Here is a 23527-nt window from a genome sequence, read left to right as displayed (position 1 = left end):
CCCTTGTCACCAAAACCCTGGTCCATCCACAGCCATTCCTGTGCCTCTGATTCAGACAGTGAGTTGAGCCCTACAAATAGAGACTGCGTCCCATGTACTTCATATGCAGCCTACTATATAGATCTAGATTAAAGAGGACTGATAGGATTGAATCTAAACCTTGTTGTTACTCAGGACCAAGAGGAAGTCTCCACACTACTCTCTTTGCAGAGCACAGTTTAACCCATCGGTTACAACCTCGTAATTCTTCCAAGAAACCTGTGCTGTGGTGAATCTACCCATCAACACCAACAGCCCCCAGTTCTACTCATCTGTGGCATCTCAGTCAGCTTGCAGCAGGAATGCCATGACAGCTATCCTCACCTTCGGTTTCTGACCTCCTAGACCAGATTACCACCTCCCAAGTATCAACAGTCTCCACATCGAGATACTCCAATCATATATGCTATATTTCTCTTCATTGTTATCTCATAGTTTTACTCAATCTTCAGCCTTTACAGCTATGTAACATTTCTGATTTTATATAGCACTAACTTCCCACCTGGGACACTATTTTCTCACTTGGAAACCTCATTCCACAAGTGCTAATGTCAATACCTACCGGTTGTTATTCCTTAATCTTGTTGCATAAGTCCCTAATGAATCTTCATAACCAATCTTCCCCCCAGTTCTGTCAATTGGTATCACCCCTATTGTCACATAAACAGTGTTTTACAATATAATGGTCAGGTGTTACTAGGATACGGACCCGTACTGTCCTCCCTCTCCTGCCTCTACTCCAGTGATGGGCAAAAGGCGTCCCCTCCAAGCCTTCACTTGCAGCCCCCTTTCTACTTAGTGGTCTTTGTTTTTTGTTATAGCTTGTAACGCTGATTTACAATGCAGCTGAAATGTTATTACAGATAGGAGTTTCTCATTAATGAAATAGATTTTCATTTACAACAGAGACCGAGTAATGTGTGGCCCTTTTGAAGCTTTGAGAGTCACCCAACGAGATCCCCCGAATGTATCGGGTTGCCTATCACTACACTACTGCCTTACATACACAGAGTGGGATCAGAAAGACACGTGGCTTCTAGTTATCAGACCTTACACCACAGGCAATGAGCTTGAGTGCATTTAGATCATTAACCACTTGCCTGGCATGGTCACAACAGTTGTGAACACACCAGGCTGGGCTTTAACTGACATGGTTGTAATGGTTACAACCAGTGAGAAACACCCACTAGGCGGCTGCAGGAAGCTAATCTTCCCGCAGCTGTCTATATCAGAGGGACCTCCCGATCCCTCTGCACCTACGGATTCTAATGAAGTGTGTGCTGATCACTGCCGTTCACAGTGATCAGCCAGCCCGGCGCCTCCCCCCCCCAGCACACACTAGCATGAATGGAGCCTGTGCTCCTGTGTAACCCCGGCGCTGCTCCTCACAGATGCTGGGGTAGTGAACAAGCAAATTAGATTTGGGAGTGTTAAAATAAAGATGTACAGTATTTGTAGGCTATATGCAAAAGATGCCATTGTTCACCCTGCATGCATAAAAAAAAACACTAACACAAATTTATGTGCACCACCTTCATTGCAACATAAGGTGCGTACACACTGGGCGATTATAGACGACTGAACGATATAGTTATCGTTCAGTCATCCACTTCGAACATCAAAACGATGACGACGCACGTTCCCGCGGGTCGTTCATCGAGTAAACATGCAGGCCAACCTGACGATGTCGTCAGGTTGCCGCATGTTAGGGAATGGGGGAGAGAGCCCAGCGCTGAACGATATCGTTAATGATATCGTTCAGTGGGTGTGCTCAATGTCATGAACAACATTGAGCACACCCTGCCAGGGACACACTAGACCAGGGATTCCCAACCACGGTCCTCAAGGCACACTAACAGTCCTGGTTTTAAGGCTAGCCATACTAGAGCACAGATGACCTAATTAGTACCTCACTTATTTTGATTTAACCCTCTGTGTTTAAGCATGGGTATCACTAAAACCAGGACTGTTAGTGTGCCTTGAGGAGAGGTTGGGAATCACTGCACTAGACGATATCGCTCAGGGAGCATATCGTCTAGTGTGTATTGCTCCTTTAGTCTGTCCAGGTGCAGTTACTTGCTATTTTTTGCTTTACTCCCACCATAGAATCAGGGCCTTATAGTGCTAGATGTAAACCTTGACAAGACTGCATTTACATCAGGCCTAACACGACAATGTAAGAAACTTGCCTATCCCCTTTACACTTCATAAAATTATTAATGACAATTCTTTATTCTCTGAATAAAGCAACACTATGAAGTCTTTTACTAATCTCTGGTACAAAAATGGCATCTAGGTGGTAAACTTAATATATGACTAAATGTAAAATTGCATAATTTGATATCAAATACAAATACAATGTTACAAAGAAACCGATATACTGTAATTGAATCGTAGACAGTGTGGGAACTGCAGAAACCTAAATGTTTGTAGATGAGCTCAATAAAGGGCTATGTAACTTAACGTAATAAAATAAATCTGTCAGATGCTTGTACAGTCAGATAAACTGGATTATTGCCCAACAATATCCTTACAAAAATATAAATAAAACAAAGCCATGAATAGTTTTAACTGTGGTTTAATTCACCCAGAAAGCGACCAAATTTACAACATTTAGTTATTGTTCAAAAGTTGCAATACATGTCATATGCTTTCCTGAGACAAGGGAAAAGTGCTACCTTACAACATTTACAGCTTCCGCATAAAAGAAGCAACTTATGGACACATGAAACATCTGAGAACAAGCCAAATAACATCGTATTCTTATAAATGGTTAAAAGTCTAAGAAGTGTTAATCTGGTTAAACAGTTTATCCTTAATCACTTGTGACATCAAGCCATGGATTGCTTCAATTGTCGTTTTGCAGCTGAAAAATACAATAAAAAAAACAAAGCATTACTTCTATTAAATTAATCTTCAATCTCCACATTGCAGACAAATGCATACTGACAGCAGCTTTGTGCATACTAACAACCCTGCCTGGTGTTACACAACATGGTAAACCAGTAAAGCAATGTATTTTGGACATGTACTAACCAATATATTGGAATAAAGAGTGCCCGACACTTTTTTTTTATATATTAACTTTAATTCAATTGCCGGCGAAAAGTTCTCGCCGGTGATGTAATTTCACCAGGCGAGTACTTTTTCCCGTATTCAATTGCATAAAGTTTTCGCCGGTGCAAAAAGTCTGCGTCTTGTAACCAGCGGGAAAGATTCGCCTCTGAAAGGAGGCAGAAAAATTTGCAGAATTGGGGGTTTGAAGTGCAAAGTTTGCGGAAACCCCCCTGCATCCTTGGGACAGTCCCCCAAAAGGTAACCTGCGTCCCAAAAAATTAAATACTTTAGAGCACCCCAAAAAGTACTTTTGTTTTGAGGGAGGATAAAAAAAAAAAAAAACAAAGTTGGGGGACAAACTTAAAAACTAGTGAAATAGACTCCAGGGGGTCCCCCAAGTATGCCCCAGGTGCTTTTTTGTTTGCAGAAGGTATGTTTTTTAAAGAATAAATTTTAGCGATTTTTAACCATGCTTGCACCCATTGTCATGTACCCCAAATTTGCTGGGACTACTTATTTTAGCCAAAAAACACTGCTAAATGCTATTCTTGACCACTTGTGCAAAGAAGCTAATTAGCAGCAATTGAGAGCATTTCAGCACCTCAAATACCTTGAGCAGGGCTATTCGGGGGTATCTATAGTGATCCCCATGTCAGTGCATCTTTTGGGGGGTGTCAGTCCGATTTCCCCAAATCTGACAGGACTTTGCCTGTTTGAGTTTTGCCGGGACGCGTTCTCGCGTCCTTTGCAATTGAAGGCGGCGAATAGCGGGGACGAGCGCGATACTTTACCAGAGGCAAAACTAGCGATGAACCAGCGGCAGAAAGTCCGGCTGGTGGATACAATAGGGAGAAGAGGGCAGAGACTGCAGTTAGGAGGAGTTTGGTCTCTATCTAGATATATGCAAATCTATTAAGTAAAATTAAATTGTCCGATTATTGAGCAGTTCATTCCTATAAATAGAGAATTATGGACCTCTACACTGCCTCAAATTGAGTAGGGTCACAGCACCTTCATATAGCCATACCTAATGCCACTTCCCTTCAGTGTTAATGGACCCTCTTGGGCAGGCCTGGTCATAACATCGAACACATTCTACCAGTAGCTCGTGGAGCTCCTGCAGGTAGATCGCGACGAAGTACCCGGGGGGGACATAGGGTTAGGCACCCCCCGGGAGTGTTAGGGTTAGGCTAGGGAGAGGGAGGGTTAGGCACCCCCGGGGGGGACTTAGGGTTAGGCACAGGGGGGGCAGGTTAGGCACCCCTAAGGAGGGTGAGGGTTTGGGGGGGGTTAGATTAGTTAATACTTACCTTACCACGATCGGGATTTCCAGCGCTGTCGGCCTTCCGCTGCTGGGCTCTGCTGGTTTGTCGGGCTGCCGCTGCCGGGATTCGAACTCCCGGCCATGCGGCAGCCGGGATATCATACCAATTCCGCAGCAAGCTGGGAAAGGGGGATATATTTGTACCCCCTTGGCCAGTGGGCATATTGCTGCTGAGCAGCAGTCTCCTCTCTATCCCTGCCAAATGTGCTACTATCATGGGCTCCTGCTGGGCCCCTCCAGTCGCCCCCATGAAAGTAGTACCCGCACCCCTCTTGGCGAGCCTGATGATCAGTTAGCTGACCAAATGTTTATAGTGTATTGTGCCTCTAGGGCGTCCAGCGCTATTTTCTGTGCATACCTCTATCAGTATGACAAAAAATTCAATAGTAGTTCTCTGTATTTTATAGATTACAGTATATATCAGGAAGTTCATGATTTTACAGTGTGTATTAGCATTCCCGCTAGGCTGTTTTATGGGGGGCGCCGTGCCCTGCCTGATTTCAAAATGGCAGAATGTTTTTTGCCCTTATGGATCGCTCTGCTAAAACAACCTGCGCACGGCATCTATTCACAGTAAGTTAAGAGCTTGGGGAAGCCCAGCATCTGTGCAAGTGCCCCCAAAAGTAATGAAAACTGGGCGTGTCTTATCGTGACCACCCCCTTTCGGGTACTGGGGAGTGTCCTTTCTACGGTCCGGGGCCCTGCCCCGCGCCGGACCTAGAATGAACACTATGTATTACACACAAATGAGTGCCCATTATCGTAATCATATTGTCAACGCATTTATTGTATAAGTAGTAACTAGAACTCCACTGTAAAAAACTACTAGACTCCCTTTTGTCAGAAGGCAATTAACCAGCCAGCAAGTTTTTGGACTTTGGTTTTAAACTGCAGAACAAACACTTGGAGAACATACAAACTCCACACAGTGCCAAGTTCAAAATCAAGGTCATTTATATGGTATTTACTAATAGTGTAAGATGCAATGTGTCCAATGGGGTCAAAATTATCCTTCTAAGTTTTCAAACAAAGTGAGGGGGGAGAAAATGGACGCAGACTACATATCAGCAACCGTGCCTAGAAACCTGTTCAGTTCTGGCTTCAGTAAATCACATCACGCAATAAATACAGGCTATGACCTTGTTTGTCAAAGACGCCAATTATATAGCATACCTGTCTCTTGTAGCTTTGGCAAGTTTGTCTTCAGACTTTCTATCATGTGTTTCTAATCCAAGCATAAAACTTCCACGGCCAAGCTGGGCTTCAGATTGCTCTAGTTTTTCAGACAAGTCAAATACTTGTCCTGTTGTGTAGTCGGCATTCTAGGGAGATGAAGCAACAAAAATATATAAGCATTGGATGAACATATAACAAAATCTATCTACCAAAAACTATCATTAAAGAGTCTGTTTATCCCAGAAGAATGTACAGGTAGATGGGTGGAGGAAGAGGGAGCTGTTAATACATATAAATTATGTTCATCAAATATTCCCTTTACCTTATATGGCGCAAAGCATCACCACTCTAAACCACCAATAAGATGGTACTTCAGATAGGTACTCTCTGGACAAGGTTTTAAACATGCAGCCCCCCAGCTGCTGACGAACTACAGATCCCAGCATGCTCTGCCACTTATAGCATGCCGTAATAACAAATCTGTGGCAGGGTATGCTGGCATGTGTAGTTCCACAGCAGCTGGAGGGCCGCATGTTGAATACCGCAGGCCTAGAGGAATCACTTATATTCCATTAAAAGGTCCATTGAAGAGTTACGCTGGGTACACACTTAGCGATGTGTACCAGTACAATATGTCAGCTCGACTGGTACCCAGCATTACTCCATAACCATATCACAGTTTCCAGACAAATCCATCCAGAATCCCTATGGGACATTTGCAAAGTCACAACCTATAATTTTTCCATATATGCACCTTTAATAAACTACACTTCCTTGTACCCTCCATTTGTTTTTGTTTTTTTTATATATACCGATTCCCTTACTGGGTGAAGAGCCAAAAAAGGATTAGCTTATATTACCCATCATTTTTACTTGGTTATGCACTGGGTTTGATTTATTTATGGCTTAAAATGTTTTCATGTTCATCAGCAATCACAAGGGCACAATTTTATTGTCAAAAATTAGACATTCTATAAATACATTCTGGAATAATGTGCCCTTTACTGTAAGAATCTATAGTAGAGGAAAACTTTATATCTTGAACTACACAAGTTTCAATTAGAGAGAAAACAATTTGACAACAATCGCACGGCACCTGTGACATCACTAGTCTCCAAATATAAGCATATCCTTTACATATATCCACGTCACTGGTGTGCATATAAAATGTTAAATATTGATGTGTCATAAAAATGACATGGGTACGTGTGGGTTTTGCTGATTTCCGAAAAATAAGTAGCCTTGTTTACCTAGAAATTCGTATACACTAGGTGGGTTAAAAAGCATTGGTAAACACATGCTATTTAACAAGTATCAATCTCACCAAGATCAGTAATGCAATCACTCAGCAAGCCTAGAACCATTTGCAGTGACCACAACAGCCTCAGTAAACATAGATCTTAATGCCGCAGTCTCTCCTTTAGGGCTCAGCAGAACATTTGCCTTTTGCAAATCACTAATTTTGTTTGGTTTGTCTGAGCACACCGAGGCACTCCAATGTAGGAGGCCAAGAGGCGCAGGCAGGGAACTGAAAAGGATTACCAGTGTTTACCAGCCCTTACAGGTAGCGAGCGGCCCATACACATACACTGTGTGGAATGTTTACGCTCAGCCTTTCTTCCAGTTGGAGGTTTAGGTTGGCCACACAAGCTGCAATTGTCCAAGTACCGGAATGCCCCAAACCACTTCACTTGTACACACAGTGGGACAGAGATGCAGCGTTGCTGGAATGTAGAAGAGCAACAAGCAGAGTCTAAGATGAAGCCCAGCTTTTCAATCATCTTCACATGCATAACTGGTGCAGGCCTATTGCAGAACATCCTCCCCGTGGTCCCAATGTTATATCAATTATACATGAAAATCCAAAAAGTCTCAAAAAATCTTCCCCGGGAGGTTTATTCCAAAAAGTTGCCCAAGTGTACATTATTCACTGAATATTTGGGAATAAAAAGAGGGGGGCTTTATTCTTCTGATTAAGCGGCAGCTTTTTGTTTATAGAACCCTTTAGGAGAACAGAAGCAGCTAGCTATAGTTGTATGGGCTTGGCGAGCTATTTAAGCACATAAACTAACATGTTTGTTGGTACCTATAGATTAAAATAAAATGGGTGATAAAAGGGCACAGGTTAACCAACTAATAGGGGTATTCAATATGGCTGCGATAACATCGTTTTTTGCGTTAATATCACTTGTTTTAGTTTTACACCGTATTCAATTTCAAAGACTTATCGCAGTTTTGAAAAGTCTTTGATAAAAAATGGTGATAACTTTTCACCATTGAATAGGTGTCGACAAAAAGTGCAGAATTGGGGTTTAAGGGTGCAGGCTTAAAAAAAATAGCCTGCACCACTGAGATTGACATTTAAAAAAGAACTGTGTCAAAAAAAGTTTAAAAAAAAAATAGGGACACCCCAAAAAATTTATTTAAAAATTGGGGTGCAAAAAAAAAATAAAAAATAAAAAAAAAGGGAAAAAATTGTTAAACAATAGGGAAATAGGTTCAGGGCTATTCTGCATGTATGCGGCAGGTGTTTTCTAGAATAGAATTATAGCGGCAGGTGCACAAATGCAGAATTTTTTAAAAACTTACTTTAGGGACATCAAAATATGCTAGTACCCATTTTCATGTACCCCAAATTTGATGTGACCACTTATAAAAATGAAAAAAATAACCCAAGTGCTCTTCTGCATCACTTATTCAATGTCGGGGAAAAAAACACCTGCTGCGGCTATTTAAATCCCCGACTTTCAATTAAAGGCTAAAACGGGGGTACCCATAGTGTTTCCCCATGTTTTTACAACTTTAGGGGGGTCTTACAATTATTTTAAGGAAAAATTCGTAACTTTACGCAAATCCAACTTCGGAGTTTCCCGTTTTCGTTAATTTTATATTGAATACGGGGATAAGCGGGAGCGCACACCATACCTTTACGCAGAAAAAAACTCCGATATGAAACGTTAACTTCGCCAGGGAAGTTAACCTTTCATATTGAATACCCCTCTAAATATCTTATACAGTAATCAATAAATGGATACTCATGAGATGCATTTTATTATATATATAAATCACCTAGTTAAAATAAAAAAAGAAAAAAAACAACTTTTGTTTTAGGCTTCGTTCCCATTAAGATTCTGATATACTTCCGCAAGATCCAGCATTTCTACCTTTACTTGGTTGGCAAGACAGCTGCTTACTCAGTCAATGATGTCCTATTTGCTCATAGAATCTTTGGACACAAATGCTTATTTAGAGGAGTTCCCTGTGATGTTATACCCTCAAAAATACAACAGAAAACAAAAGCTCCTTACTATATGTGCTGCACTAAAACAGGCAGTTAGGGTTATTGGAGTCCAGTTACTGATTGCTCCGATGACACAAGCCACTAAGATTACCAGTGGCAAGTGCTGACACGAAACTACGACACATCCACCTGCCATAAAGGGACCTGGTCACTGCTCTGCATATAAAAGGTTAAAAAAAAAAAAAAAAAAAAAAACATGCAACTCTGAAGTAAAAAGTCCTAGCAGTCTGTTTGTGTGCAAGTGTCAGAAGTTTAGAACTCAGGGCCTGATTCAGACCCGCTCGCGAGCGCTATGCACTCGCAAGCGGGTCGATGGTGGCACAGTGCGCATGACGAGACCTGGATAGCGACGGGCAGTCGCTCCAGGTCTCGTACCAAAAGGGGCGTGCTGTCATGGGAACGCCTACCGTCTGGGGCCGGCCCCACTGACATCACAAGTGATGTCAGTGGGAGAGCTTTAGGTTCTGTTTGAGCCGAAAGCACTCTTGGGCTTGCGGCAACGAGACCCTACCACAAGGGTCTCGTCGCAAGCCCGATGGTCGCGATGGTCTTGACCATCGCAACCATCATCATGGCCGCTCGCTATAGCTGTGGGCGGTCACCCACAGCTATGCGAGCGACCAGGAGGCCGTTCTGCAAAACCAGAGGGCCGGCCTGATTCAGAGCGAGCGCTCTGTCAGAGCGTCCGGCTCTTAATCAGGCCCTCAGAACGCAATGCCTCTAATCACTGGTAGTACTTATTTTTCCAGGTTATGGAACAGTTTAGTTATTTATGAGACTGTGGCATCACTGACTTGTAAACAAGAGGACTATATGTTGCAGGGACATGCAGTCAGGGTAGACAGAGCCACCCCTGTCATACTCCTGAGATTTGATATAAAAATTATTAGAATTATACAAAGATGATATTTATAACTTCTAAACATCTTCTTTGTTTATTGTAATCATTTTTATAGTCAATCTCACCAGATTTGTTGAGCTCCCTGGGACTGCAGGGAGACGAGAGATGTGGCAGCATCATCCTCGCTTCTGTATAGTCAGACAGTGCTTGCAGAGATGGGGGTGGGGCAACACCACAGGCAGTAGGCTGCACATAAAGAGTTAATAGAGGCATGCCTCTGAGTATGGGGGGCATGCCTTGAGCACTGTTTGACACCTTGGTTGTCTCATGTGACCAGTAAGTGTGTTTATAGAGATCAGAGATCAGTCAGCAGCAGCAAGAGAAGACACAGTGATGCAGGTAGGAGAACCAATGGACACTGAAGCTTCGTGTAGTGAGGGGAGAGTTACAATGAGTAGGAGGTGAGACAGGCTCCCAGCATTCAGACCCATCGCCAAGTGTGCATCCCTAGACATTGCCCTCACTGCACGGCACTGATATGTTACAGTTAGGTGGAGAACATTTTCTGCATTAAACATCTCACCTCCTGTCTAGTTATGGGATTTTCTGTGCATATCTTTGTACATGTTGAAAGAAAGTTTATGACACTGGACTAATTAACATCTTAGGTTTAGTATTTCTCTAAAGGAGAGAACTCAAAACTTGGGAGTGGGAGGAAACACTTAAATTCATGCAGAGATTACATATTTCTGCAATTACAGCAGTAAGGTAAGGGATTAAATTTAGTGAACCATTCTTTACAAATAAGAGAAGAGGTTACAAATATAAAAAAGGAACCATGAATAATGATCATTCAAAAAGTCAGCGATAAACAAAGGCTATTAACTCTGATTTCATGTGAATGGTTTCTCAGGTTATCATCATGTGGAGTCGCCAAAGATCACTATTCTGTCAAAACACAAGCATAGAAATAGAGAATGTTGGAACGTGGTAAAAAAATAAATCTGTGCTCTAGGCTACAGCCAAGGTCAGTAATAATGAGTTGGGCCATTGACCTGATAACTGTCCCATGGCACATGCTGCAAGTACAGTGAATGCCGACATGCCATGAGCCATCCAGATTCCGTGTAGCAGGGGAAATGCACTTCCTGCCTCCCTGGTGTGGCTGTAACATGAATAAAGCCTTGTCCGAGGCAGCTGAGACACCTTCTGTTACATACAGCAAGGTGACCACACACTCACACTTCAGTAACTGATCCAAGGAATGGGGAAATACAACTTGTTGGGTTATTTTATTACAGAAAATATTTTAGCAAGGGATAAACAGACAAGAAATTCCTTTTTTGGGGAGCACTCATTGATTAGATGTATTAATTAACAAAGATGTGTGAACATAGGGTATAATTTAAAACGTACCTTTTTATTAACGTTTCATTTAAGATTGTAGGGCATATGGACTCTAAAGCATCGCGAGCCCACCCAAATGTCAATAGGACCTTAGTCACTAAAAAAGTTTTACAATTCATATACAGATATACATTTTCTGTTGTGTTAGTTGATTGTCGGCAGAATTTCATTCAGAGTTCTATATAATTATGTAGCAATGAAGAAACATTTTTTACCATATATGGTTCAAGATAAACAAATCGTTAATAGTGTTCAAGTTTTTCAAGTATGTATTTTAAAAACTAGGTCTTATAAGATTGCCTTGTAGACAACATTAGTAGTTTTTCCCCCTGCAGTCAACAAAAAAATAAAATAAAAATGTAGTTTTGACGTGGCACGCAAAAGGGCCACATAAAATAGTCCATGAGAAAAACAGTCTCCACTTAAATGAACTTCAGCCACATTAAGGATTTGTCCCTGTGTTTTATTTATGGCCATGCCAAAGCAGGCTCTTACCGGGAATTGGTCTCGTTTGAAATTAAAGAATCGGTTTTCACATAAATGAAATGGGAACAGTAAAAAAAGGGAAAAACTTAAATTTTCTATCAGTAAAAAGGGATTACATGATATTTTCCGGTGAAAACAGATAATATGTATCAATCTCTACATGGCATAAAATAAAGTCCATCGTTGTGATATATCTTTAACGGTTTAGGCAGTGTAAGCCAAGAAACTCTCGGACGTCTGTTTTTTCAACAACTTGCTTCATTAAAATAGTCACTGCTCGGCTCCATTTTGCCATACATGAATGTTTCATACACCTAAACCTTCCTCAACAAATGCTCCATAGACTAGTGAAAACTGCATCAAAATCTGTCCAGTGGTTCTCGAAGTTAGACCGAACAAAACAGACAGACGCCTACCAGGGACTTTTTTTTTTATACTGTGTATAAATAATTACATCATAAAGGCTGAATATTGGACTGTATTAAACCATTTAGGGCAGGCTAAAAAATCTGTCACATGACTTCTGGATATATTGGGACTTGCAGTTCAATAAGTGAGCAGGACGGCGACTTAATGGATTGTTTTGCTATCTCAGCACTTGTGTCATTAGTTTCATTCCTGACAGGGCCCTATCTGTGCGGAGTCTGTATGTTCTCCCTGGGTTTGCATGGGTTTTCCTCTGCTGCTCCACTTTCCTCCCACAATCCAAAAATATTCTGTTACCTGGCTTCAGAAAAGAAAACAAAATAGTCCTACCATAGGCATTTGTCTGCAAATATAGATTGTAAGCTCCAGTGGTGCAGGGACTGATATGAATGACAGAAATATTCAATGCACAAGCACTGGGTAATGTGTGAGCGTTATATAAATAAGTTCATAAGAAAAAGCCAGAGATTGCTCGACTAACATCTGTAACAATGTTTATTAAGTCCATGAAAAACTTTATTGCATAGTTTTACTAGACTTCATTACAGCCAGAGTAGGGCCATTTTATCGCACTGCATTCCATTTATACATACAATGGTAAGAAGCTATAGACCTAGAAACCATTGGTACCAATTGTTGGTGTGTGTTCTCCACACAGGTAATACTAACATATTTCACACAATATTTGTCAGCACTAAGGGCCTGATTCAGACCGATGTTAGGCCACTGGGCATGCGCACGCTGGAGCCAGCTCCGAAAGTGCGCATGCGCGAGACCCGGCTAGTGACGGGCGCTCCATCGCTCCGGGTCTCGCACCAAAAGGGGGCGGCTGTCGATTTTGATCGACAGCTCGCACTGGTTTCGAGGCGAGGCGTGGGGGGGTGGCTTCACAAACGGAGGTGTTCCCATGCGAACGCCTGCCGTTTGTGGGCGGCCCCACTGACATCACCAGTGATGTCAGTGGGAGAGCTTCCGGCTCTATTAGAGCCAGAAGCTCTTTGGGGCTTGCGGCCATGAGACCCCACCACGAGGGTCTCGTCGCAAGCCCGATGGTCGTGACCATCATCCTGGCCGCTTGCAATAGCTGTGGGTGGCACCCACAGCTATGCGAGCGGCCGGGAGGCCGCTCCCAAAAAAAACATGCCCTGATTCAGAGCGAGCGCTCTTTCAGAGCGTCTGGCTCTGAATCAGGACCTAAGTCCCTGGTCACGTTTCACTGTTGCCCATGTGAAGCATCCACAAATAGCATACAGATTAATGATCCCTGTGTCTGCAGGATATTACCTGCAGTTGTGCTGAAGAAAAGGGAGGAGTCTTTCTTGCATACACAGCCAAAACAAGCAAGCATGTATATTTTAGATGCATGTTACCAAAGGCAATCAGAGTACACTTGTTCAAATCTTTCCCCAATTCATTAACACACTGTTGTTCAAGTCTGTGGGTAGAGCAATTTGTTAAACTTAAATGAGGTAAGTATGATTTACCATGTGTGTTACTTACAGTTAAAAGACTGGAAGAGCTTAGTGTATTCACCCAGTACTTATTCCACAGAAGCTCCAGTAACTTGCGGTCAAGAGAAGATTTGAAATATGTGACCTCCAATGCATAATACCTTAATGGGGACAAAAGAAGAATACTTCCTTAGAAATCAATGAAAGGGAAACTCAGTATGGAGGGAGAATATAATTATTGTATTATTAGTATACATAGAAATAGACAACATTGGTTCAGTGCCCATAAACAAGGCTTTTATTGCCATGATCACAAGTCACTTTACTACTCTTATTTACAAACAGTGTTTCTCTCTCAGCAGCAAAGGAACACAGCAGATTACAGATGTGTCCATATACACCTATTCTCAATTCACACCAAATAGCCCCACTGGGCAACCAATGAAAACGAAGATTAACAGCAACATGCTTCTTTCTCACTCACCATTTGTTAATATTTTCACAACTCCATTGCGAAGTAATGCATACACAGTAATGGCCTTGCGTACAATAGGCAAGCGACTGTAGGACATGGACGCGCCTTGCACTCGGCCACGCTAGAGCGTGCAAATTTACACTGCCACAATTGCAAAAAAAGTGCAAGTTCTACGCCCCCAGTACACAGCAAGTATGTTGGTATGTGGCTGCAGTGCTAAAGACACAAACATGGCAAAATTGGCCGTGACGATGATTCTAAAATCACGCCAAGTGTCTCGCACCAAATGATGCAAAAACTATGTGAATGAGCACACATCTGTATATTTTAATGGATATGGGAATGTTTTTCTGTAGTAAAACACAACTTCTGTTGTAAAACATGATAAATGACAAATACTCACTGTTTACAATGCACACCAAAGTCTTCTATTTTGTTCAAAGGAATAGTCTGGTACTCTGATGGACCCTCATCTGGAGGTTTGTACCCCTAATGTTTACAAACAAACACAGAACTATATAAGACAAGCAAATATGCTTCATAGGAATTACAAAAAAATAAAATACAAAGTAATGGTGCATACACACGTAGCGATATAATTGAGCGATTTGAACGAGATTGTTCAAATTGATAATTTTTTTGGTCCTTGCCAACTCACCATCGATGCGCGGCCACGTATGGTCGATAGCGATACCGGCCATTCATGCAGGTCAACTTGCTTGATATCGAACAGGTTACTATAGGGACCCGCGATCGTTGATCTCGGGTTGCTATAGTCGTCACTCAGTTGGTGGTGTGCTGGATGATTGATATTGATCATCCAGCAGACCAGGGAGGATGCAGGACGATTAGCCAGCGATATCGTATCGCTGGCTGATCGCTACATATGTATGCGCCATAACACTTTTACACTCCCGAGTTTACGGTCACTGGCTTTAATGTATTCGAACTTATACAGTGTTCAACTTTGAAAGAAATTTACTAGGGAGGGGGTGTAATGTATCTAAAGCTTAGTACACACAGACTAAGCCAGCAAAATGTCGTTTCCTGCTGCATCAGAACGACATATCGGCCGCATCGCTCAGTGTGGACGGCCAATATGTGCACTCCAGCGGTCGCATGCGGTATCGTCTGGTTGGCTGTGCTGCATGTCCAACGATATCGCATGCGGCCCCGTTGCAGGTAATGAAGGACAGAACGAGGGATTGTTCAGTCATTCATTACCTCGTCCCAATGTGTACCTGAGGTACGATATGTCGGCCAAAACTATCGTACTGGTACACATCGCTCAGTGTGTACCAGGCATAACTAGAACATGTTGATGAACAATCATCTGCTTAATTCCAGCAGTTAGAAAACAACAAACTTTCATGTTGGCCAAGTTAGAGTGGATGACTTTGGATACACAGTTGGGGGCTAGAGAGGTCTAATATACTGAGTTAACTCTCCCTCTCTCCCCCTCCATACATACATACATTAGTTTATTAACACTGGTACAATGATGAGTGTCTGCAGGCAACAGTAAAGAATGGTGGAGGTTCCTTGCAAGTTTGAGGCTGCATTTCAGCAACTGGAGTTGGGGATTTGGGGCCTGATTCAGACCCACTCGCGAGCGGCTGTCCGCTCGCAAGTGGGTCGATGTTCTGGACTGAGCATGCGCACGACGGAGGGAGCTCCGTCGTGCGCATGCGCCAGACGCGACGAGCGAAGGAAAGTCCTTCGCTCGTTGTGTCTGATCAAAGGGGGCGTGCTGTCGATGTTGATTGACAGCACGCCCCCTTTGGTGGGCGTGCCGGGGGCGTGCCTCCCTGACGGGGGCGTTCCCACGGGAACGCCTCTCGTCAGAAGCCGGCCCACTGACATCACTAGTGATGTCAGTGGGAGTGATTTTGGCTCTGATAGAGCCAAAATCACTCCGGAGCTTGCGGTTGAAAACCTCAACCGCAGGCTCCGGCACGCAGATTCGATGGTCGCGATGGTCACGACCATCGCGGCCATCAAAATGCACGCTCGTATAGCCTGTGGGTGGTGACCCACAGCTATACGAGCGTCCAGGAGGACGCTCCATTTTCATGGAGGGCGGCCCTCATTCAGAGCGTGCGCTCTGCTCAGAGCGTACGGCTCTGAATGAGGGCCTTGGTCAGGATTAATGGTGTCCTCAATGCTGAGAATACAGGCAGGTACTTATCCATCATGCAATACCATCAGGGAGGCGTCTGATTGGCTCCAAATTGATTCTAGAGCAGGACAACGACCCCAAACATACAGCCAATGTCATTAAGAACTATCTTCAGCGTAAAGAAGAACAAGGAGCCCTGGAAGTGATGATATGGCCCCCACAGAGCCCTGACCTCAACATCATCAAGTCTGTCTGGGATTACATGAAGAGACAGGATTTGCGCAAGCCTATATCCACAGAAGATCTGTGGTTAGTTATCCAAGATGTTTGAACAACCCCCATGCAGAGTTCCTTCAAAAACTGTGTGCAAGTGTACCTAGAAGAATTGATGCTGTTTTGTAGGCAAAGGGTGGTCACACCAAAAATTGATTTGATTTAGATTTCTCTTTTGTTCATTCACTTTGCATTTTGTTAATTGATAAAAATGTTGAAAACATTCTTACTTGCAGCACTTTTCCGCACCTGCCTAAAACTTTTGCACAGTACTGTATATGTATGTGTGTTACTAAATCATGTGACCGGTCTACTTTGAATTAAAATTTACAAACTATACTGTGATCTTAACATATATTACCTTAGGATAAGTTCTGAAAGCTCCAAGATTTACTTTGCCAGCAGATATTGTCCTGGTGGGATCAATCTGTACAAGTACAACAATGTAATAGTTAGAACCTAACAGAAGAAAAACACGGAGGTGGTACAGAGACAATTATAAAAGAGGATAAGGCTTCTGCAGTGTAATTCGCACATTAGCTAGTTTTGCATAACAGCACCACATTAAACATCTTCCTCGGGTCAGTACATACTAATGCAAACATACAATTCATGATAACTCACTTAAATGAAAAACTTTTTCTGTTAACGAGACATCTACAGTAAAGCTGGGTACACACTGATAGATACATCGCCCGCTCATTTGAACGGGTGATATATCTATAGTGCATCGGCTGGTGTGTACAGCAGATATGTCTTAACGTCATCGTTCACAGACAAATCCAATCTGCTGTGCTGCACAGCAGACGTATCTGAAAGATATATCGGCCGTCTGCTGGTATATACGGGAGACACGTACACTGCGGCACCTGGCGGTGATTGAAAGCTCAACTGGGCGTGTATACATGCTGCCCATTTGAGCTGTCAAGCCCGACACATCGGGCAGTATACATTTACCAATCGTCAGATAGGTCGGCGGGTTAGCCAAATGGCCGACCCGTCGACCTAATGTTTACCCAGCTTAAAGACAGTCATTTTACAGCAACAGAAAGAAAAATGTAAATATGGAGTACAATACTCACCACCACAGCAACAAAAGGCTCCTGGAACTGTTGATTAAGCATCTGAGTGCTGACATCAATCCCTGAAAGCCAGCAGCCATAGCCAGGATGACTGTGGTACCAGCCAATTGCATTTTCAAGTCGTCCAACCTGAAGAATAGAAAATAATTGTCAAAGACCCTACTGCCCTCTACTGGAATGCCGTTATAATTGTTCATCTTTCAGAGCTCTGCAAGTAAGGTGATCAATGAGCAAATTGAATCGGTCCTCAGTTTCCCGACTGTCAGCTCCGCAATACATTCTGTTACCAACATACTGTACATTCTATTTTGTGGTCCAAGAAAAAATGGCACATACTTGGGGAAAAAAAAAAAAAGGTGAAATGAGCAATACCGATATAGTGTAGTATACACGGTACACCTGTGTGGCTAGTTAGTCTGCACAATGCACATACAAGTACAAGTTTACTACCTGCTCTTGAGAGACGCTGCTACAAACTAGAAGTGTCCGTAGTGATGTCAAGTGTTTGAAAAATGTAAAGTGATACAATAGAGTACACAAAAATAAAAACATCTATTCTCCAACCACCTCAGAGCCGCCCTTTTCATTTCCTGCCAAAATAGGGCTTGGTTTGGCCTCATTCATGGCAGAAGCATAATTTAGTACTGGTCAATGGGAACAGCTAAAGGGGAGTATCCACTTAGCAATTTAGCCAAGCAATTGCACGATAACATCATCATTATCGTGCAATCACTTGCATATCGCGCATGCATCGGGCATGTTTTGGTCGGAAGCGACCAGTGATGCGCGTGCCCGCTGGTCGCTTCTGACATCGCCCGTATATGCTGGTCAGCCTGACGATCTCGTCAGGTTCAGCATGTGTGGGGATGAGGGATGTGCGGGGATGAGGGATGTGCCGGGACTGAACGAGTGAACGTTCAGTCTAGGCACATCACTAGCTATACAAACGAGAGCACGATTGCAATGTCGTAATCGTGCTCGCGTTTGTATATCTACAAGTGGATACCCGCCTTAAGTGACGTGCATCTAGTTTTGAGCAGTAGTTCAAACACAAGATTCATATTGTAGAGCTTAATTACATAAGTTAAAGGGGTAGAGAGGGCCCGATTGTAGGTGTGTTTGTTGCCGTGGGGAAAGTGCACAGCAATCACCATGATGTAAATGGACTAATAGTGCACAAGGACGGGGACATTGGAAAACTTCCAGTTGCACTTCACAGAAGTGATTCATTTTTTTGCTTCCCACATCCAGGGGCTTATGTAATAGGTTAGGACTTGCAGCAGCTGTGGGGGACTCCTGAGATTCTTCCTGCATTTTTAAAGCAGCAATCATTTTTAATGGCAAAACCAGCTTGGTCTTGCCTTTAAAATGACTGCAGCTTCAAAAATACACAATTTCTCGCAGGAGTTCCCGCAGCGGCTACAAGTCAAAAGCTATTACATAAGCCTACCAATCTGTATCCAAATCCTGTTACATAGCTAAGATACACATAGCACACACTGTAAATAAGATACTGCACACACTAATGCATGCACTCATTATCGGGACGTCTTCCTTGTATCTGCACATCACCCATACAATGCAGAAGCTATACTAATTTTCTTGCAAAACATTACAGCTGCTCTACTCTGAGGCCCTCATTCAGAGGCGGTCGGAGGATGCAAGCGGTCGCTCAGAAACTGGGCGGCCGCTTGCATCCTGACCGGCCGCCTCTGTTTCGGTCGTTAGGCTGTGGGTTTACACCCACAGCTCTAACGACCGCTAGGGTGATGGTCGCGATGGTCATTGACCATCGCGACCATCGGGACTTACGACGAGACCATAGTGTAGGGTCTCACTTGTCGTAAGCCCCGGAGAGCTTCTGGCTCTGTCAGAGCCGGAAGCTCTCCACTGACATCACTAGTGAGGTCAGTGGGGCCTCACCCAAATGGCAGGCGTTCCCATGGGAACGCCTCCGTTTGGGCTGCCACCCCCCTGGCCCGCCTTCCAAACGGGGCGAGCTGTCAATCAACATCGACAGCTCGCCCCCTTTGGAAAGAGACCCGCTACGACCAGCGCTGTCGGTCATAGCCGGTCTCACGCATGCGCACGAAGGAGCCGGCTCCCTCGTGCGCATGAGCACTAGACAAACATCGAGGCGGCCGTGCGGTCGCAGACCGTACGGCCGCCTCTGAATAAAGCCCTGAGTCCTTACAATGGTTTTCTGTATTTTACCAACCGCAGTGTGCCACGGGTGAGGAAAATTGCAGTATAGCGATTACCGCAGGTGAATGGATGCCTGGCACCTGCGCCCGGCATCTATTCAGAGACATGAGCACTTGGGGGCAGTCAGGCACGTACATAAGTGTCGGACACACACCCAAGAGTGATGAAAAGGGGGCATGTCTTGAAGACATGCCCATTTTCCTGTGACCACACCCCCTTTTCAGACAAGTGCCAGAGTGCCCTTTCTCTAGGTCCGGCAACCTAGAATGAACACTACACACTCATAAGACGGACCACCTGCATGCGTCCAGTAAGCCACCTCCCAGGCACTGCCCGGGAATTCCCAATGCATTAAACATTTCTGAGGCTATGCATCTATTGTGCGCCTCAAACACCCCTCTAACTGTGTGTGCATGCTACATGAACAGACTATGCATCTACTGTGCACCTCAAAACGCACCTCTAACTGTGTGCATGCTACATGAACAGACTATGCATCTACTGTGCACCTCAAACGCACCTCTAACTGTGTGTGCATGCTACATGAACAGACTATGCATCTACTGTGCGCCTCAAACGCACCTCTAACTGTGTGTGCATGCTACATGAACAGACTATGCATCTACTGTGAACCTCACACACCTCTAACTAATTCCCCTCAGACCACAATACATGCCATTTCAATGCCCCTCGGACCACCACACATGCCACTTCACTGGCGCTCAGTCCTCCCCTTATACCATTAGACCACAACACATGCCCCTGCACTGAAGTCCAGTGCTCCACTAAGTAACTGGGCAGATCCGTGAGCAGCTTTCCAGCAGAGGGAGAAAAAAAAAATGCTGGCCACCAGAGAGTAGCGCAGGCAGGTAGTGATACGATCAGCGGAGTGTCTGCTGCGGTCATGTCTGGAGTGGGACCTGCTCACAGCAGACACCTCTCTGCCAGGTTTCCCATTCACAAGTTGGGCAGGGTGCAGTGCCCCTCTTATTCTGACTAGAACACTGACCTCATGTATCAAACTCCTATTTTCTTGTAGAAATCTTACAAAGAGGGCCCTCTTACAGTTTTGTCTATATGTTTTTACCCTCTTGTTTTTTACGGTGTTTGTTGACAAGTGAAAGTACTATATAAAGTATGCTAGCGCTATATAAACAAATATTAAAGAAACAATTTCCAGGTGCATGTTGCCAGAGAAAAACAAAGATAGAAGCACATAGTAGTGCACATGTAATAAAGACAGCACCAATGTTCTCACTCGCATTATTAAGTCACTAGTTAGCAGACTGTCAAAACGATGGAACATTGGCGCGGCCACGAAAAGTCCCGTTTGACCACTGACACAAGTCACTTTTCGGTCATTTCTACTCGGCAGCTCGGGGGGCTGCAAGCAGGAATGTCAGCACCAGCGGATGTGCATGCCCGAACGGAGCAATAATTGAATTACTCCTTTGGGGGCCATCAAGTGGCCGCTGGCGCGCAACATACTTGAATTCCCCCCATAGAGGTGAGGAGCAGCGTTAGCCATATTATATATATTTATATAAAACATTATAAGAAAACATTTAAAAAGCACAATAAAAGCCATGGTCTAAGCTGGTATTAGGATGAACATGGATGTGATGTTACACTATGCACATTGAGCCTCTTTAAATGTTTCCACTTCAGTTTTGTGGGGGTGTCTCCCGAGAGCACCTTAATGTAGAATATCAAAGACCCCCGATGAAAAGTCAGGGTGGTTTGCGCTGTGCATTCAGTGAAGGTTGCAAATCAGGTCTACTGACTAAACAGGAGGGCAGATATTTTTAAACAATACTTTGAGACTCATTTTAAGCAAGCTACCACAATAAAGTTCCTGGGCATTTTCACAAGTAACAAAACAACATCACGGATTACATACGGAGATGTGTCATAAAATAAACAATATCGTATCATATATATTTGCTAAAGGGCATTATATACAACCATAACAAGATACTTATTTTAACCATTAGTGAATTTACAATCAAATCTCAGACTACTGCACTCTATAAAATAAAAAGGGGGCGATTCAATTCAGCACGAGGAGCTATTCAACATCGCACTGAATTGGATTGCCCCCAAAAGTATTTATAGGGCTTATCCATGGTGTGTTGGTCAGGCAGGAATGTTTCCATGGAGATCCTGCATTTATCACCAGCAGTGAAGACAGCACAGACAGGAGAGGGATGTATGTACACCTAGGCACAGGATTCACATTCCTAGCTCTGTAGACATGTACTCCAGCAGCTGATTGGGAAGCAGTAATAGCCATATTAATCTCTATTCTCCCCACTCCCTGATGACTCAATCAGGATGGGTTTCCAGAGTCCGGGTAAGGATGGTGCAAAAGTGGACAAAGCTTTTATGCCCATTTTGGATATCTTCAAGGCATAATATGACAACTGGAAAACTTGGCCTGGGGTAATAGGAAGGGTTGAACGATTCAGATTTGGCCTCACATACCTGTTTTGCATTTTCTATATATGCTGCCATATATTCATAGGCAGCAGCTTGAGCATTCACTCGGGTTTCAGTTCCTTCAACTGGTAAAGCAAAACTGTCCATAATAATCATGGTTTCACCGTCCACCTTTCCAAGCATCAGACCCATCACCTCCAGGTTTCCTCCTGACCTGGCATGCATAACCATCTTCAGCAGTGCCAGGGCTGACACCTTGCAATATTTGAAGTAATGATGACTGCAAAGCCAAAACAGAACAAGCAACAAATTACTCATCTAGATTCTAGCCTCCTCATTGTCACCTGGCATGGCCTCCCACAACCTAACCTCCAGGTCACCCCAGCCTCCTCATTGTTACCTGGCATGGCCACCCAAAACCTAACCTCCAGGTCCCCCAGCCTCCTCATTGTCACATGGCATGGCCTCCCACAACCTAACCTCCAGGTCACCCCAGCCTCCTCATTGTCACCTGGCATGGCCTCCCAAAACGTAACCAGCAGGTCACTCCAGCCTCCGAGTTGTCACTCCAGCCCAGACCAGTTACAGTCTAACCCTGCTGGTTCACCTGGCTTCTGTCAGGGACCTGGAGGGTTATGCTGTGGGTGGCTAAACTGGACTATAGGGACAAACTAGAACAGTTTAGCTACCCACAGCATAACCCTCCAGGTCACTGGCACATAACACAACTTAACCCTCGCTTCCAGCCATTTGCCCCCATCTAGTACCTGCCCCCCGCAGCAGGAGTCATGCAGCCACCCCCTATGCCATGCAGCCACCCCCTATGCCATACAGCCCCACTTACTCCTTCGTCCAGGGTTTGGCGGCCAGGATCTCCTGCTGTTGCTTCTTATCGTACTTGTAGATCTCATCGATGCTCTGCACCTCCTGCATGTTATTGGAGAGCTCCCAGGTCTTCTGGGCCACACTGCTGCCGGCCGCCATGTTAGTGGAGCGGATATCACAACAAGCAGCGGCCGCTGGTACATGGAGCCCGCACTGCGCATGTCAGGCAGCAGCACCAGCCACCGCCTCTCACAGAGGGATCAGCTCACTGACAGAACAGGGGCGCCGTCCAAGCATTACCCCCCGGATGTGTCCTTACCAATCATCTGTCATCGGCCGACACCACTCCGCATACTGGTTATACCAGATAGGGAATGAGCACGGCAGCGGTGTAACTTATAGACTATAACTATGGTGAACTGCTGGCCATTGGCTGTCGCTTGTCCCCTTTCACTGTTACAATGGTATGACCCGTTGTGAGGCTAAACGTAACAGACTGTACAGGTGACTGTGTCAGTGACTACGCCCCCTCTTGGCGACTCATACACATTGCAGGCTTGTCCTTGTTACAGGTCTGACAATAAAAGGAGTATGTGATAAT

The 23527-nt window shown here is 44.2% G+C and overlaps 1 protein-coding gene across 1 annotated transcript; it reads right to left on the bottom strand.

The window, feature by feature from the left end:
• Positions 1-2601: 2601 nt before the first annotated feature.
• Positions 2602-23227, bottom strand: COPS5 (COP9 signalosome subunit 5). The gene is made up of 8 exons (XM_088471489.1): positions 22946-23227; positions 22147-22381; positions 17458-17586; positions 16737-16802; positions 14387-14472; positions 13558-13669; positions 5594-5742; positions 2602-2905 (listed from the first exon to the last, which is right to left on the bottom strand). The coding sequence occupies exons 1-8, from the start codon at positions 23083-23085 to the stop codon at positions 2821-2823; spliced, it is 1002 nt and encodes a 333-aa protein (XP_088327615.1). The 5' UTR covers positions 23086-23227; the 3' UTR covers positions 2602-2820.
• Positions 23228-23527: the final 300 nt, after the last annotated feature.

This window comes from Taudactylus pleione, unplaced genomic scaffold (genome assembly GCF_031769625.1).
Source record: "Taudactylus pleione unplaced genomic scaffold, aTauple2 ptg000114l, whole genome shotgun sequence".
Taxonomy (NCBI): domain Eukaryota; kingdom Metazoa; phylum Chordata; class Amphibia; order Anura; family Myobatrachidae; genus Taudactylus; species Taudactylus pleione.
This window is presented reverse-complemented; position numbering and strand designations above follow the sequence as displayed.